The sequence below is a fragment of the Leucoraja erinacea genome, chromosome 15 (assembly GCF_028641065.1).
Source record: "Leucoraja erinacea ecotype New England chromosome 15, Leri_hhj_1, whole genome shotgun sequence".
NCBI lineage: Eukaryota > Metazoa > Chordata > Chondrichthyes > Rajiformes > Rajidae > Leucoraja > Leucoraja erinaceus.
In genome coordinates, this window is record NC_073391.1 from 29065766 (window position 1) to 29080647 (window position 14882).

The 14882-nt window shown below is 44.8% G+C and overlaps 1 protein-coding gene across 6 annotated transcripts in view; it reads right to left on the reverse strand.

Annotated features, from left to right (window-relative positions):
- LOC129704093 (VPS10 domain-containing receptor SorCS1-like) overlaps positions 1-14882 on the reverse strand; it is a 678236-nt gene that overhangs the window by 307809 nt on the left and 355545 nt on the right. For all 6 annotated transcript variants that reach the window (XR_008724683.1, XM_055646979.1, XM_055646982.1 and 3 more), the window contains exon 3: positions 7928-8027. Coding sequence is in view for 5 of the 6 variants with exons in the window: in XM_055646979.1 (XP_055502954.1) it covers positions 7928-8027 (100 nt within the window). In the remaining variant the exon portion in view is untranslated. The remainder of the gene's footprint in view (positions 1-7927; positions 8028-14882) is intronic.

Genomic DNA, 14882 nt, shown 5'->3' on the forward strand with positions numbered 1-14882 from the left:
AGCTGCCGGAGGTAGTTGAGGCAGGTACTAACATAATGTTTAAGAGACTTTTGGACAGGTATGTGGATAGGACTGTGGTATATAAAATCATAAAGGTCTTAGATAAGGTGATCAATCTAAACCTAGAGGGCATAGATGTGAGGAGAAATAATCCGATTCTTCACACACAGGGTGACAGATTTGTGGAACAGGCTGCTAGATGAAATGGTAAAGGCAGGAACGATTTAAACGTTTAGACAAAAGTTGGACAGGTACTTCAATAGAAGAATGTTTAGAAGTCTATGGGGCAAATGCAGGCACATTGGATATTGACAGATTATTAATTAGGGTGAGGGTTAGGGGGAGAAGGCAGGAGAATGGGGTTGGGAGGGAAAGATAGATCAGCCATGATTGAATGAGAAGACTTGATGGGCCAAATGGCTTAATTCTGCTCCTAGAACTCATGAACATAGGCCCAGCTCAGGTAAGCAACTTGGCCAGTATGGATGAGTTGGACTGAAGAGCCTGTTGCTGTGCTGTATGACTATAACACTTAATCCAATATATCTCCCAGCCCGCATCTTGCCTACCTATCCTGCAGCTTTCAGGGATTCACGAGCACTGTCCCACCTCACTTCTTACCGCCCGGCCATTTATTGTGCATCCCCTTGTTTGCTCTTCCCAAATGCATCACTTCACATCGTCTTGGTGAGACCACACCTGGAGTATTGCGTACAGTTTTGGTCTCCAAATCTGAGGAAGGACATTATTGCCATAGAGGGAGTGCAGAGACGGTTCACCAGACTGATTCCTGGGATGTCAGGATTGTCTTATGAAGAAAGACTGGATAGACTTGGTTTATACTCTCTAGAATTTACAAGATTGAGAGGGGATCTTATAGAAACTTACAAAGTTCTTAAGGGGTTGGACAGGCTAGATGCAGGAAGATTGTTCCCGATGTTAGGGAAGTCCAGGACAAGGGGTCACAGCTTAAGGATAAAGGGGAAATCCTTTAAAACCGAGATGAGAAGAACTTTTTTCACGCAGAGAGTGGTGAATCTCTGGAACTCTCTGCCACAGAGGGTAGTTGAGGCCAGTTCATTGGCTATATTTAAGAGGGAGTTAGATGTGGCCCTTGTGGCTAAGGGGATCAGGGGGTATGGAGAGAAGGCAGGTACGGGAAACTGAGTTGGATGATCAGCCATGATCATATTGAATGGCGGTGCAGGCTCGAAGGGCCGAATGGCCTACTCCTGCACCTAATTTCTATGTTTCTATGTTTCTATGTTTCTATGACTGGTTTAGCGGATTATGGGCCAACCGTGGGCAGGTGGGTCTGGTGTAGATGGGGCATGTTGGTCAGTGTGGGAAAGTAGGGCTGAAGGGCATTATGACTCAATGGCCTCTAAAATATCACCCGTCAGCCTCTTGCACTTCAAGCAATATAGTTTGAGCTTCCCCAACTTTACTCTTTAGCTCACGCCCTTGAGTCCTGGCATCATCTTCATAAATCTTCTCTACACTCTTTCCTGTGTCATGACATCTTTCCTTTTGCAGGGTGACTAAAACTGAACACAATACTCCAAGACAGACACAATGTGCTGGAGTAACTCAATGGGTCAGGCAGTATCTCTGGCGAAAAAAAGGCGGGTGACGTTTTGGGTCGGTATCCTTCTTCAGACCTCAGAAACGTCACCCACCCTTTTTCTTCAGAGATGCTGCCTGGCCCACTGAGTTACTCAAGCACTTTGCGTCCATCTTTGGTATAGACCAGTATCTGCAGTTCCTTCCTACACACAATACACCAAGTGCGGCCTCACCGATGATTCTGGATGTCAGCTCAGTGGCCTATTGTAAGATTAAGAAACAAAGAAATGCAGAAGCTGGTTAATACACGAAAGGGCACAAAGTCCTGGAGTAACTCTGGAGTAAGTCTGTAGAAGGGCCTTAATCCAAAACCTTGCCTATCCTTGTCCTCCAGAGATGCTGCCTGACCAGCGGATTTACTCCAGCACTTTGTGGCATTTTGCGTCTTATTGTAAGACATCCCCATTTGTATTTCCATTCCCTGTGTAAACTGCCCAAGCCAAATAGCTTACAGCCCATTGGTATGAACAGTGATTTATCCATTTGAGGTAACTCCTGCATTTCCTTCCCCCCACCTTCTCTCATCCCACTCTCCCACCCTAGTCGACCTACTAGTTCCAGTGTTTGAACCCTTGTATCCCTGTCGTTAGCACATCTTCCCCAGCCAACATTATGGACCACCATTCCTGAGATCCTCTGTTGCCAGCCCTGTTTTGTTCCGGCCTTCTCTATCTTTCAATCTGAAGTAGGTGTCCCGACCCAAAACGTCATCTATTCCAAAACGTCAGCTCAAGAGATGCTGACTGGCCCCCTGAGTTACTCCAGCATTTTGTGTCTATCTTCAATATAATCCAGCATCTGCAGTTCATTCCGACACTCTGCGTAATCAGGGTAGACACATCTTACAAAGGTTACCTCAGAAATAACTACACCAGCAGGAGTGATGTTATCAGCCTTTTACACTTTTGGCTCAGGTTTTTATATCAATAAATCAATAAATGTAGTCAGGAGCGAGAGCAGAATAGTTCACCAAATCTTCTCTTCCATTTGCTCATTTGGTTTCATTTAGTTTAGTTTAGAAATACAGCATGGGATCAGGCCCTCAGCCCATCGAGTCTGCGCCGACTAGCAATCCCCACACACTAACACTATCCTATACACACCAGGGATCATTTACAATTATCCCAAGCCAATTAACCTACAAATCTGTTTGTCTTTGGAATGTGGGAGGAAACCAGAGATCCTGGAGCCTACCCACACAGGTCACGGGGAGAACGTACAAACTCTGTACAAACATCACCTGTAGTCAGGATTGAACCCGGGTCTCTGGCGCCGTAAGGCAGCAACTCTACCGCTGCGCCGCCGTGCCACCTTGACTCTTCCTCAGGAAGGAGCTAAAACTCTGAGTGACCCTCCGGCCTTGATCGTCTAATGACTTGTGCAGGGTTAACCAACACGAGGCAGCACCAAGCATTTGTGCATAACATCTTAGCTCTGTCAATTATACCAGCTCCATCAAAACTCTTGCTTCTCACTTCATCTCATGGTCTCTCAGTATGGGATCGTTAATTCAGTTTAAGGTTTAAGGTGGGGGGGGGGGGGGGGAGGGGTAACATTTTCCACACACACATAGGGAGGGTGGCTGTATGAAACGGAGGTCATTGATGGAGGTGCAATTGCTACCTTTAAGAAACAATTAGACAGGTACATGGGGAGGATAGGTTTAGAGGGTTATGGGCCAAATGCAGGCAGGTGGGATTAGTGTGGATAAGGCATGTTGGTCGGTGTTGGCAAGCTGGTTCGAAGTGCCCGTTTCCATGCTGTATGGCTTCATGACTCCATGATTCTAATCCATTAAATTTGGCTTTCTTCCCAACCAATTGTTCAAACGCTTTTGATTGCAACATGCGCCTTAATTTAGTTCAACAAAGAAACTGACAATTTACTAAAGAACCTGAGATAATCTCCTGAAGTCTCCCCTGAACATCGGAGACCCGGATGATGGAGCTGGTGATAACGATGACAATGGATGTGACACGTGAGGAGCGAGGCCGGCAGGAGAGGAGGGGGATCCAGGGTCTGGACTACCGTGCCCACGAGGTCGACTACAGGAGGCATTCCCGGGGAACAAAGGTGGACGGGCGAGGAGAGGAACCTGGTGTCCAAGGAAGGCAATGGCCGGAGGCCCACAGCAGCCTGGGGGTCACCTGGAGCGGGCACCACTCATATGAACTAGAGACTAGAGCGCAGACTGGAAAATGGCGCCTAAACATGGCGCCTCTTGTATGCGGCATCAGTAGACTATTTCTGCACACCGTATATAAAATCTGCCCAGCAGAGGTCAGGATCCCAGGACACGAGAGCTGGGAGACAGTAGCTCTATTAACTGAGCCACCCGAAGAATGCACTAGGCTATATGAGGAGGAATTACGGCACTGATCAAAAATATGTTCACAGGAAAAAGGCCTTAACCCATGAACATACAAGGAAGGTTATCATCAAGAGAACCAGCCATCTGACTGAAGCATTGATTGAAAGATACAGCATGGAAACTGGGCCTTCAGCCCACCGAGTCCATGCCAACCATCAATCACCCGTCCACACTAGTTTTATGTTCTATACAATAATCTAATAATGTTCAATCCAATAAACTAAACTAGGTTAGTACAGAACATGGATCTCTGTCGCTGTGAGACAGCAATTCTATGTGCTGCCCACCCCATGAGAAAGGAAACTCCCCTGCACCTTCTTGACCTCCAGCAAGAGTGCATTGCCTGCAAAGTTTACAGTTCCGTTCCTTGTCACGTGTCCCAAGCTACAGTGAAAAGCGTTGTTGGGTGCGAACCAGTCAGCGGAAAGACAATACTGTACATGATTACAATCGAGCCGTCCACCGTGTACAGACACATGATAAAGGGAATAACATGAATTTAGTGCAAGATAAAGTCTAGTAAAGTCCGGTCAACGATAGTCTGAAGGTCTCCAATGGGGTAGATAGTAGCTCAAGACTGCTCTCTAGTTGTTAGTAGGGTGGATTCAGTGGCCATTGGGAGGATGGTTCAGGTGTTGAATCAAATTCAGTAGAAAGTTCAAAAAATGGGTTTGGACCAACCCTTGAAGCTGAGAAAGGAACAGCAGTGAAATGGATAGGTCTATCCAAAATCAACACAGGTTTGGTCGACTGAATGGCCTGCAGAAGATCACTTTGTGACTCTGTGATTGTTTAAAAATAACATATTCCAGGTCATGTTAGTACCTTTGCATATTTTGCTGTGATAATCATTACTCCAGCGCACATTATGCAGCTGTGTTTCAATAAGTACTGTGCAAGGTTTAAAAAAAAAGCCATTAATGGAATGTTTGCGATGAATCATGCGCGTGCTTGGAATGTTACAAAGGCACCACAACCACTGTGGTATAGAAGCAAAAAGGATTATGACAATGATTATTTTATAGTTGTTTTCAGAACTCGAGGAGACAAGTTACTATTCGGAGAGCAAGTTAAGTTCCTCCCTGAGGCATCCATACCTTAATCTCATCGGAAAGAAGATTGAAATGCAGTGTTTGTTTTCGCACAAAACCAGGTCCGTGATTATTCAAGGTCTTCACTCACCACCGCACAAATTTCCCTGTTTACCTTGAGATGTGTTGCACTGTTGTCTGGGTTAGGAAGCAATAGGAATGCTTTATTATGCTCTCTGGAATCTTAGTTTAGTTTAGTTTAGAGATACAGCATGAAACAGGCCCTTCGGCCAATTTAAAGAGGCCTAAAAACCCCCATGAACTGTTTAGCTTATCTTGGCATCGTGTTCGGCACAGACATCGTGGGCCAAAGATCCTGCTCCTGTACTGGACTGTTCTATGCTCTATGTTAGGATGTTCTAAGCTCTTAAAAGATGCTATATAACTGTACCTTGCAGTTGCATTTCATTCTGATCCAACAGGGACCGGAGGAATAGACGTTTGCTTGTGCAACACTTTTGTACTGTAACATGTTCATACGTTCATAAGTCATGGGAGCAGAATTCAGCCATTTGGCCCATCAAGTCTACTCAGCCATTCAATCACGTGTGATCTATCTTTCCCTTTCAACACCATTCTCCTGCCTTACCATAATACATGACACACTTGCTCATTAAAAATTCGTCAATCTCTGACTTAAAAATACCCAATGATGGCCTCCACAGCCTTCTGTCGCAATGAATTCCACAGATTCACCACCCTCTGACTAAAGAATTTGCTCCTCACCTTCTTTCTAAAGATACGTCTCTTCTGAAGCTATAGCCTCTGGTCCTAGATGCTCCCACTTGTGGAAATACCCTCTGCACATCCACTCTATCCAGGCCTTCCACTATTCGGTAAGTTTCATGGAGGACCCCTTCATCCTTCTAAATTCCAGTGAATAGAGGCCCTGTGCTGTCAGATGCTCATCATATGCTCATCATGCTACAATTCCTAGATTAGCATCGTGTTTTATCTAATTTCACCCTGCTTGATTACAACAGTAATTTATATACAGCATATACAGTATATATATTAGAGATTACATACAGCAACCTCTAATATATATTCAAGTACAATGCCTGACATCTATTATATAACCACATACCTTGTTTAATATTAGATGATGACACATTCTGACCATGGAGAATACAGCAGCCTCTAACATATTCTCCCATCTGATAATTCACACCAGGCTGTGATCCAGGTGTACAGGATAGGTTTGGGGCAGCACAGTAGTGCAGCGATAGAGTGCTGTCTTACAGCAACAGAGACGTGGGTTCGATCCTGACTAAGGGTACCGTCTGTACATGAGTTTGTACGTTTCCCCTATGGCCGCGTGGGTTTTCTCAGGGTGCTCTGGTTTCCTCCCACACTCCAAAGACATGCAGGTTTGTAGGTTCAAGTTCAAGATCGTGTTTATTGTCACATGCACCAGTTAAGGTACAGTGGAATTTGTTATCATGCAGCCATACTAAGTGAAAAGCATCAGTACACACAGCCACATCAAATAAAATTTAACCTAAACATCCACCGCAGCGGAATCCACATTCCTCACAGTGATGGAAGGCAATAAAGTTCAATCATCTTCCTCCTTTGTTCACCCGTGGTCAGGGCCTTTGAACCCTCCGCAGTAGTCGCTGCTGACGGTCCGATGTTCGAAGCACTCACGTCGGGATGATGGAAGCTCCGGTGTCGGGACGGATTGGAACACTCGGTGGCATGGAGCTCCCGAGTCGGCCTCTTCTTACTGGAGACCGCGGGCTTCACGGTGTTAAAAGTCCACAGGCCCCACGGTTGGAGCACTTCCACTGGCGACCCTCGGCAAAGGATCGCAGGTTCCGCGATGTTAGAGTCCGCGCCGTGCCCGTGGCTTGAAGCTCCGGAACGATCTTCAGGAAAGGGCGCACTATTCCACGGTGTTAGGCCGCAGGGGGGACGGAGATGCGATACGGAGAAAAATTGCATCTCCGTCGAGGTAAGTGATTGAAAAAAGGTTTCCCCCAAACCCCCACCCCCCCATATAAAACTAACCAAGAAACATTAAAACAAACTTTTAAGACATATTTAAAATAATTAAAACAGAGAAAGGATAGGCAGACTGTTGGCGAGGCAGCCACTGCGGTGGCGCCACCCAGTGGAATGGTGGGTTAATTGGGTTTGGTAAAAATTGTAAATGATCCCTAGTCTGTAGGACAGTATTAGTGTAAGGGGTGATCACTGGTTGGCGCGGGCTCAGTGGGCCGAAGAGCCTGTTTTGGCGGTGTTTCTCTAAAGTCTAAAGTTTAACGGTAAAGCAGCAAAAAGAAAATTCCAGGCTACCAGAATGAAGATCCTCATTCATTCTTTAGCACAGTCTCAGGCCTCTAATTCGCAAGGGCACACAACCTTCTCTGCAACAGACCGCGTTTGATGAAGGCATAGACGGCTCTACCAGATATCAGCCCACCCTGCCTTTGAAGTGCATCCATTGAAGACGTTATTAATAACACCGTACAATCTTTCACAAAAGCCCAGCCTGCTCCCTGCGGGCAGTTGCAGGCTCTGTTTCAACGAGGTAATAACCCGGCAGATGTTTTTGTGGGTAGGAGTGGATGGAAATAGATCTCCTCAGACAACTTTGCGCAGGGGGTGGGCAAGCAGTCAACTTTCTTTGACAATCACTGTTAATGAGACAGCCAGCAAAGGGAATACACAGCAGTGTGTTAACCTTGGAAACCAGCAACACAAATTAATGGCACCAAATTCAATTCTCCACTTGCCAAGGACGTTCCCCTATTTATATGGATGCATACATTGATTTAAGGCGAGACCCCTGACCTTCTTTCCCTTGCACAGCATAGCAAATGATTTGTTTTACCTTCCTCTTGTTTGTCGGGCAGACGTACAGGTAACTCAGCACGGTTTTGAGGCCCACTTTGTCATTCAGCTTCTCGTATGTTGTTCCATAGTCAGTCGATCTGAAATTAAAATTAATACAAAAATTGTAACGGTTTCTATTTTCGTGGCACCTTTAACCCCAATGTGTTGTGTTTACACTGAGAAGAGTCATTAGTTATGCATAACCATAATGCTAGATCATTAACATTTGCAATAATGTTCCAGCTATTTGGAGCATTAACTGGTATCTAAAATATGCTTTATTTTACAGCTAATCTATTGTTGGAGAATAGCTCTTAATCATGTTCATAAGTTCTAGGGGTGGAATTAGGTCATTCGGCCTGTCAAGTCTACTCCACCATTCAATCACTGTTGATCTATCTTTCCCTCTCAACCCCATTCTCCTGCCTTCGCCACATAACCCTTGACACCCGTACTAATCAGGCCCAGTATTTTTAAGAGCTGGTTAAGTTCTTCTCTGGCAATTTGAAATTGGAAATGTCCAAATAAAAAACAAAGTGCTGAGTACTCAGCGGGTCAGGAGTTATGGATAAGCGATGTTTCGTGTCAGGTCCCTTCGTCAGAGCATGACCCGAAACGTCGCCTATCCACGTCTTCCAGAGATACTGCCTGACCCACTGATTTTCAGTTTAGTTTAGAGATACTGCAAGGAAACAGGCCCTTCGGCCCAATGTGTCCTCACTGAACACCAATTACCCGTTCACACTGGATCTATCTTATCCCAGTTTCACATCCTACACACTAGGGGCAATTTGCAAAGCAAATTAACCTAAAAACCTGCAAGTCTTTGGAATGTTGGAGGAAACCTGAGCACTAAGGAAGCCTAAGGGGAGGGGGGAAAGATTTAATAGGAAGCTGAGGGGCAATTTTATTGCACAAAGGGTGGTGGGGGAAGTGTGGAACGCACTGCCTGAGGAGGTAGTTGAGGCAGATACTATCATAATTTTTAAGAAGCGTTTTGACCAGTACATATATAGGATAGGTTTAGAGGGATGTGAACCAAACGCAGGCAGGTAGGACTAGATGGGACATGTTGGTCAGTGTGGGCAAGTTGGGCCAAAGGACCTATTTCCACACTCCATGAATCTATGACTCTCTATGACACCCGGTGGAAATCCACGCAGTTACAGGGAGAAGCTACAAACTCTGTACAGGCAGCACCTGTGGTCAGGAACGAACCCCTTGGCATCTGGCGCTGTAAGACAGCAACTCTACCGCTGTGCCACTATGCTGCCCAGTTACTCCAGCACCTTGTGGGTTTGTTTTGGTAAACGGGCATCTGCAGTTCCTTGTGTCTCCATAAGAAACATCCAATTCGGGCACTCCAGATGTTGCACAAGGAATCTAACTTCAATGAACAGCAAGAGCAGAATGATTGCCTGACCATTTACCCAGTCACTTTTACAATTTCACATTGAAGATAGAACATCCTGTTTAATGCACTCTGTGATTTCACAGCAACTTAATTAAGAAGGGTTTTAGAAACTTAGCCAAAAGTTATTTCGCCTAAGCTGCATTATTCCATTTCTAATCTTTTGTTCAATCTCTTCAGCCTGGTTTTATACAGATAAAGCCACTTTGCTATTTTGTGATACGTACCCAGGAAAGGGGGAAAGGTAATCATATGATCGGTACACTAAGGCATCATCATAGCCTTTTGCAGAAGCAATGTTCTTTTATTTCCCTCCAAAGTCCCCTATTTGCTGCAGTGAATTTGCTGTATTTGAGTCAACATCAATAACACCAGTGCTGGGAAGCTGAATACTCCTTAGGGCTGCTGTTGACATCAATATATTTCCAGGATAAAAGAGTAAAGTTCCTTTCCATTGCTTCACTAACTTGTCTTCCATATTTCTGAAACCCCATTTCCTCATCCAACCATAGGACAAGAGTAAGCGCTAAAACAAGATGGCGCCCCTAAAACAAGATGGCGTCGCTAAGACAAGATAGCGCCTCTAAAACAAAATGGCGTCGCTAAAACATGATGGCGCCCCTAAAACAAGATGGTGTCGCTAATACAAGATAGCGCCAAAGCCAGGCGACTCTTTCTGTGCTGGTCCCAGAAGTGGGTCTGCAATCATTCATTATAATCGCTCCACTCTTGCATATCTTTATTTATTCCCTTTATCCTGTAACTGTACACCATGGACGACTTGATTGTAATCATGTATAATCTTTTCAATGACTGGATAGCATGCAACAAAAAGCTTTTCACTGTACCTCAGCACATGTGACAATAATAAACTAAACCACTCTTCCTTAATATCAACTTCGGTGATTAACCCTTCAGCTGCCAAGATCCTCAGCTACCTAACCTCCCTATCTCCTCCAAACTGAGGCAGAAGCTCTACCACAGTGGCACAGCTGGTAGAAGTGATGCCTTACAGCACCAGAGACCCCAATTCAATCCTGACTTTGGGTGCTGTCTGTATGATATTTGTAGGTTCTCCCTGGGACCATGTGGGTTTCCTCCGGGTGCTCCAGTTTCCTCCCACATCCCAAAGACGTGCAGGTTTATAGGTTAATTAGTCTCTGTAGAAATTGTAGGGAGTGAAGGTGAAAATGGGATGACATAGAACTGGTGTTGAACTGGTGATTGATGGTCAGCATGGACTCGGTGGGCTGAGGTATCTGCTTCCATACTGTATCACTAAACTAAACTAAGCTAAACTTGTGTATAAGATCATGATGGGAATTGATAGGGTAAATGCGCAGCAATGTCTTTTACCCAGAGTAGGAGGATCAAGAACCAAAGGACATAGGTTTTACGGTGAGGGGGATTTAATAGGAACCCGAGGGGCAACTTTTTTTGCAGAAAGGGTGGTGGATGTATAGAACGAGGTTCCAGAGGAGGTAGTTTAGGTAGGTATTATAACAATGTCCAAAATACATTTTTGATCAGCTGCAGGAAAGGATTAGGAGTAGTAACAAAGAACTGTATATGCTGTTTTTTTTTTACCAAAGATAGATACAAAGTGTGCTGTAGTAACTCAGGCTGCATCTCTGAATAGATAGGATGGGTGATGTTTTGTGTAGGGACCCTTCTTCCGACTGATAGACTTTGTGTCTATCTTTGGTAGTTACTACATCACTTTATGTCTATGTTTGGTATCCAGAGATGCTGCCTGGCCTGCTGAGTTACCCCAGCACTTTGTGTCTATCTTTGATAGAGGCTGAAGAAGTGTCCCAACCCAGAATGTCATCCATCCTTTTTCTCCAGAGATGCTGCCTGACCCGCCAAGTTACTCCAGCACTTTGAGTCTATCTAGGGTTTAGAAGGACGTGGGCCAAATGCAGGTAGTGGGATTAGTGTACATGGGCATCTTGGCCGACATGGGCAGGTTGGGCCGAAGGGCCTGCTTCCATGCTCTATGACTCTAACCTTTACCTCTTTGAATCACTGTCACCATCAAGGCATTCGTATATCTCCTGAAATCACTCTGCTCGCACTTGGAAGGCAAAGACATGGGTCTGGCTGACCTCTAGATAGTCTGTGGCACTCTGATTTATGAACTTAAATGATCCATCTGCAGTTCAATTTACAAGTTTTCAAGTAAAACTGCAGGAAATTACTTTGGGCTCCAGCTGGGAAATTTATCGGAATTTCATTACCTTGGCAAATTAGTCAACGGTTTATTATTATTAGAAGATTTAATGAATGTGTTTGAAACTTGGCCTCTGACCATTACATTTCAAACTGTGCAGAAAAAATCACCACCGTTTGTTTGGGTAACTAATGGGCCTTTCAACTGATTAAAACAAAGGATTTTTTTTAATATGGTGACTCCTTTTAACCTTTCCGTTCTTAATGCAACTCTGATCATTTTTCACAACCAAGGGATCCACGTCTCATGAACAAGGCTTATCAGAATGCACCTCTTCAAAGTTGCATGAACAATGAAAGCATATTGGACGAGGTCTGGTTTCAAGAGAAGGTTAGTTATTCTCTTTATAGGTCTTTATTCTCTGGAGCGCAGAAGGTTAAGGGGGGACCTGATAGAGGTCTTTAAAATGATGAGAGGGATAGACAGAGTTGATGTGGACAAGCTTTTCCCTTTGAGAATAGGGAAGATTCAAACAAGAGGACATGACTTCAGAATTAAGGGACAGAAGTTTAGGGGTAATATGAGGGGGAACTTCTTTACTCAGAGAGTGGTAGTGGTGTGGAATGAGCTTCCTGTGGAAGTGGTGGAGGCAGGTTCATTGGTATCATTTAAAAATAAATTGGATAGGCATATGGATGAGAAGGGAATGGAGGATTATGGTATGAGTGCAGGCAGGTGGGACTAAGGGGAAAAAAATTTGTTCGGCACGGACTTGTAGGGCCGAGATGGCCTGTTTCCGTGCTGTAATTGTTATATGTTATATGTTATATGTTAGTTGTAAAGAGAGTTAGCAGTTTTTTTTGTAGTTTTAGAGATACAGCATGGAAACAGGTCCTTTGGTCCACTGATGATCACCCATACACTAGTCCTATCCCACCCTCTAGAGACAATTTACAGAAGGTAATTAAGCTACAAAGCCATACGTCTTTGGAGTGCGGGAGTAAGCAGTAGCACACGGAGAAAACCCACATGCTCGCAGCCGATAGAGCTGCTGCTTCACAGTGCCAGAGTTCCGGGGTCACTCCTGACCTCAGGTGCAGTCTGTGTGGAGTTTGCACATTCTCGCTGTGACTGCATGGCATGCTCCAGTTTCCTCCCACATCCCAAAGACGTGCGTGTTTGTAGGTTAACTGACCTCTTCAAATTTCCCCAACTGTGTAGGGTGAGTGTAGGGTAAGTGGGATAACACGGAACTGGTGTGAACAGGTGATCGATGGTCAGCATGGAATCGGTTGGTAGTAGGACCTGTTTCCATTCTGTATCTCTAAATCTAAAACTAAAAGATGCTGCCTGACCGAACATTTTCTGTTCTTATAGCACATTGTCATAAAAGTAGATTGAATAAAGTAAAAGAATATGCAGGTTAACCAGTAATCCTCTCTGCAGCAGTTCTATTGTTACAAATGCTTACTTGTAATCTTTTGCTGATTTTCAGGAAATTGGATTTTCATTTCCAAAGTCTTTGCCCTGAGTTAAATAGTCCTAAAACCTCCAAGATTGAAAGAAAGCACCCATTCTATCTATTTTACGTTTCAAATGTCAATAGACAATAGGTGCAGGAGCAGGCCATTTGGCCCTTCGAGCCAGCACCGCCATTCATGTGATCAATGTGATCATGGCTGACCATCCCCAATCAGTACCCCGTTCCTGCCTTCTCCCCATACCCCCTGATTCCACTAGCCCATAGAGCTCTATCTAAATCTCTCTTAAATCCATCCAGTGATTTGGCCTCCACTGCCCTCAGTGGCAGGGAATTCCACAAATTCACAACTCTCTGAGTTGTTGTGAATAAGAACCTTATTCTAAGACAATAAGAACCTTATTCTAAGACTGTGGCCCCTGGTTCTGGAATCGCCCAACATTTTAAGAGCCCTATCTAGTTCTCTCTTGATAGCATCCAGAGAACCTGCCTCCATTGCCCTCTGAAGTCAGTTAATAATCAACCATAGGTTACACAGAAAAGCTGGAGAAACTCAGCGGCTGCAGCAGCATCTATGGAGCGAAGGAAATAGGCAACGTTTCGGGCCGAAACCCTTCTTCAGACTGAAGAAGGGTTTCGGCCCGAATCGTTGCCTATTTCCTTCGCTCCTAGATAGCTGCACCCGCTGAAGCTTTTCTGTGTAACCTTCGATTCTCCAGCATCTGCAGTTCCCAGTAATAATCAACCATAGGTCTGTAATCACAGATAGACCTGACTGCCGTTGGCTAATTTATAAGTTCATAAGTTCTAGGAGCAGAATTAGGCCATTCGGCCCATCATGTCTACTCCGCCATTCAATCATGGCTGATCTATCTTTCCCTCTCAACCCCATTCTCCTGCCTTCTCCCCGTGGCCTGTCAATACTCTGACTAATGAAGGCCAATGTACCAAAAACCTTTTTGACCACCTTATCTACCTGCGGCTCAACCTTCAAGGAACCATGCACCTGCACTCCTAGATCGCTCTGCTCTACAACATTCCCAGAGCCCTATCATTCAATGTATGGTCCTGCCCATTTTAGACTTCCCAAAATACAAAACCTCACATTTCTCTTGAGTGGCTGAGCTGTAGGAAGGTTGAGTAGGCAAGGACTCTATTCCTTGGACCACAGGAGAATGTGGGGTGATCTTATAGAGGTGTATAAAACCATGAGAGGAATAGATTGGGTACATGCAGTAAGTTTCTTACCCAGAATAGATAGATCGAGGAATAGAGGACATAATTTAAGGTGAAGGGGGAAAGATTTAATAGGAATCTAAGGGGTAACTTTTTCACACAAAAGGTGGTGAGTGTATGGAACAAGCTGCTAGAGGAGGTAGTTGATGCCAGGACTATCCCAATGTTTAAGAAGCAGTTAGACAGGTACATGCGTAGGACAGGTTTGGAGGGATATGGACCAAACGCAGGCAGGTGGAACTAGTGTAGCTGGGACATGTTGGTCAGTGTGGGTAGGTTGTGCTGAAGGATCCGTTTCCACACTGTGTCACTCTATCACTCTCTGACTCTACCGTTGCCTGTAACCTCTTGCTAGCTTCATCTATTTCTGGAAGTGGTCGGGGTTCAGGCCAGTTTAAAGAGGTGCCTTTACTTATTTTCGCTAATAGGTATACAAACCATTTACTACCAATAATGTAATGTTAACTATACAACCTGCATGAAGTAGGTATAATCAGTTGTAGTCTCAAAGCAGTTATAAACAGCTGGGAATGCAAGTCTTACGTGAAGGAAACAAATGGCTGGACTAACTCAACAGGTCAGGGAGCAGCTTTGGAGGGAAATGGACAGACAACGTTTCTGGTCAGGAGCCTTCTTCAGACTCACTTCCCTTC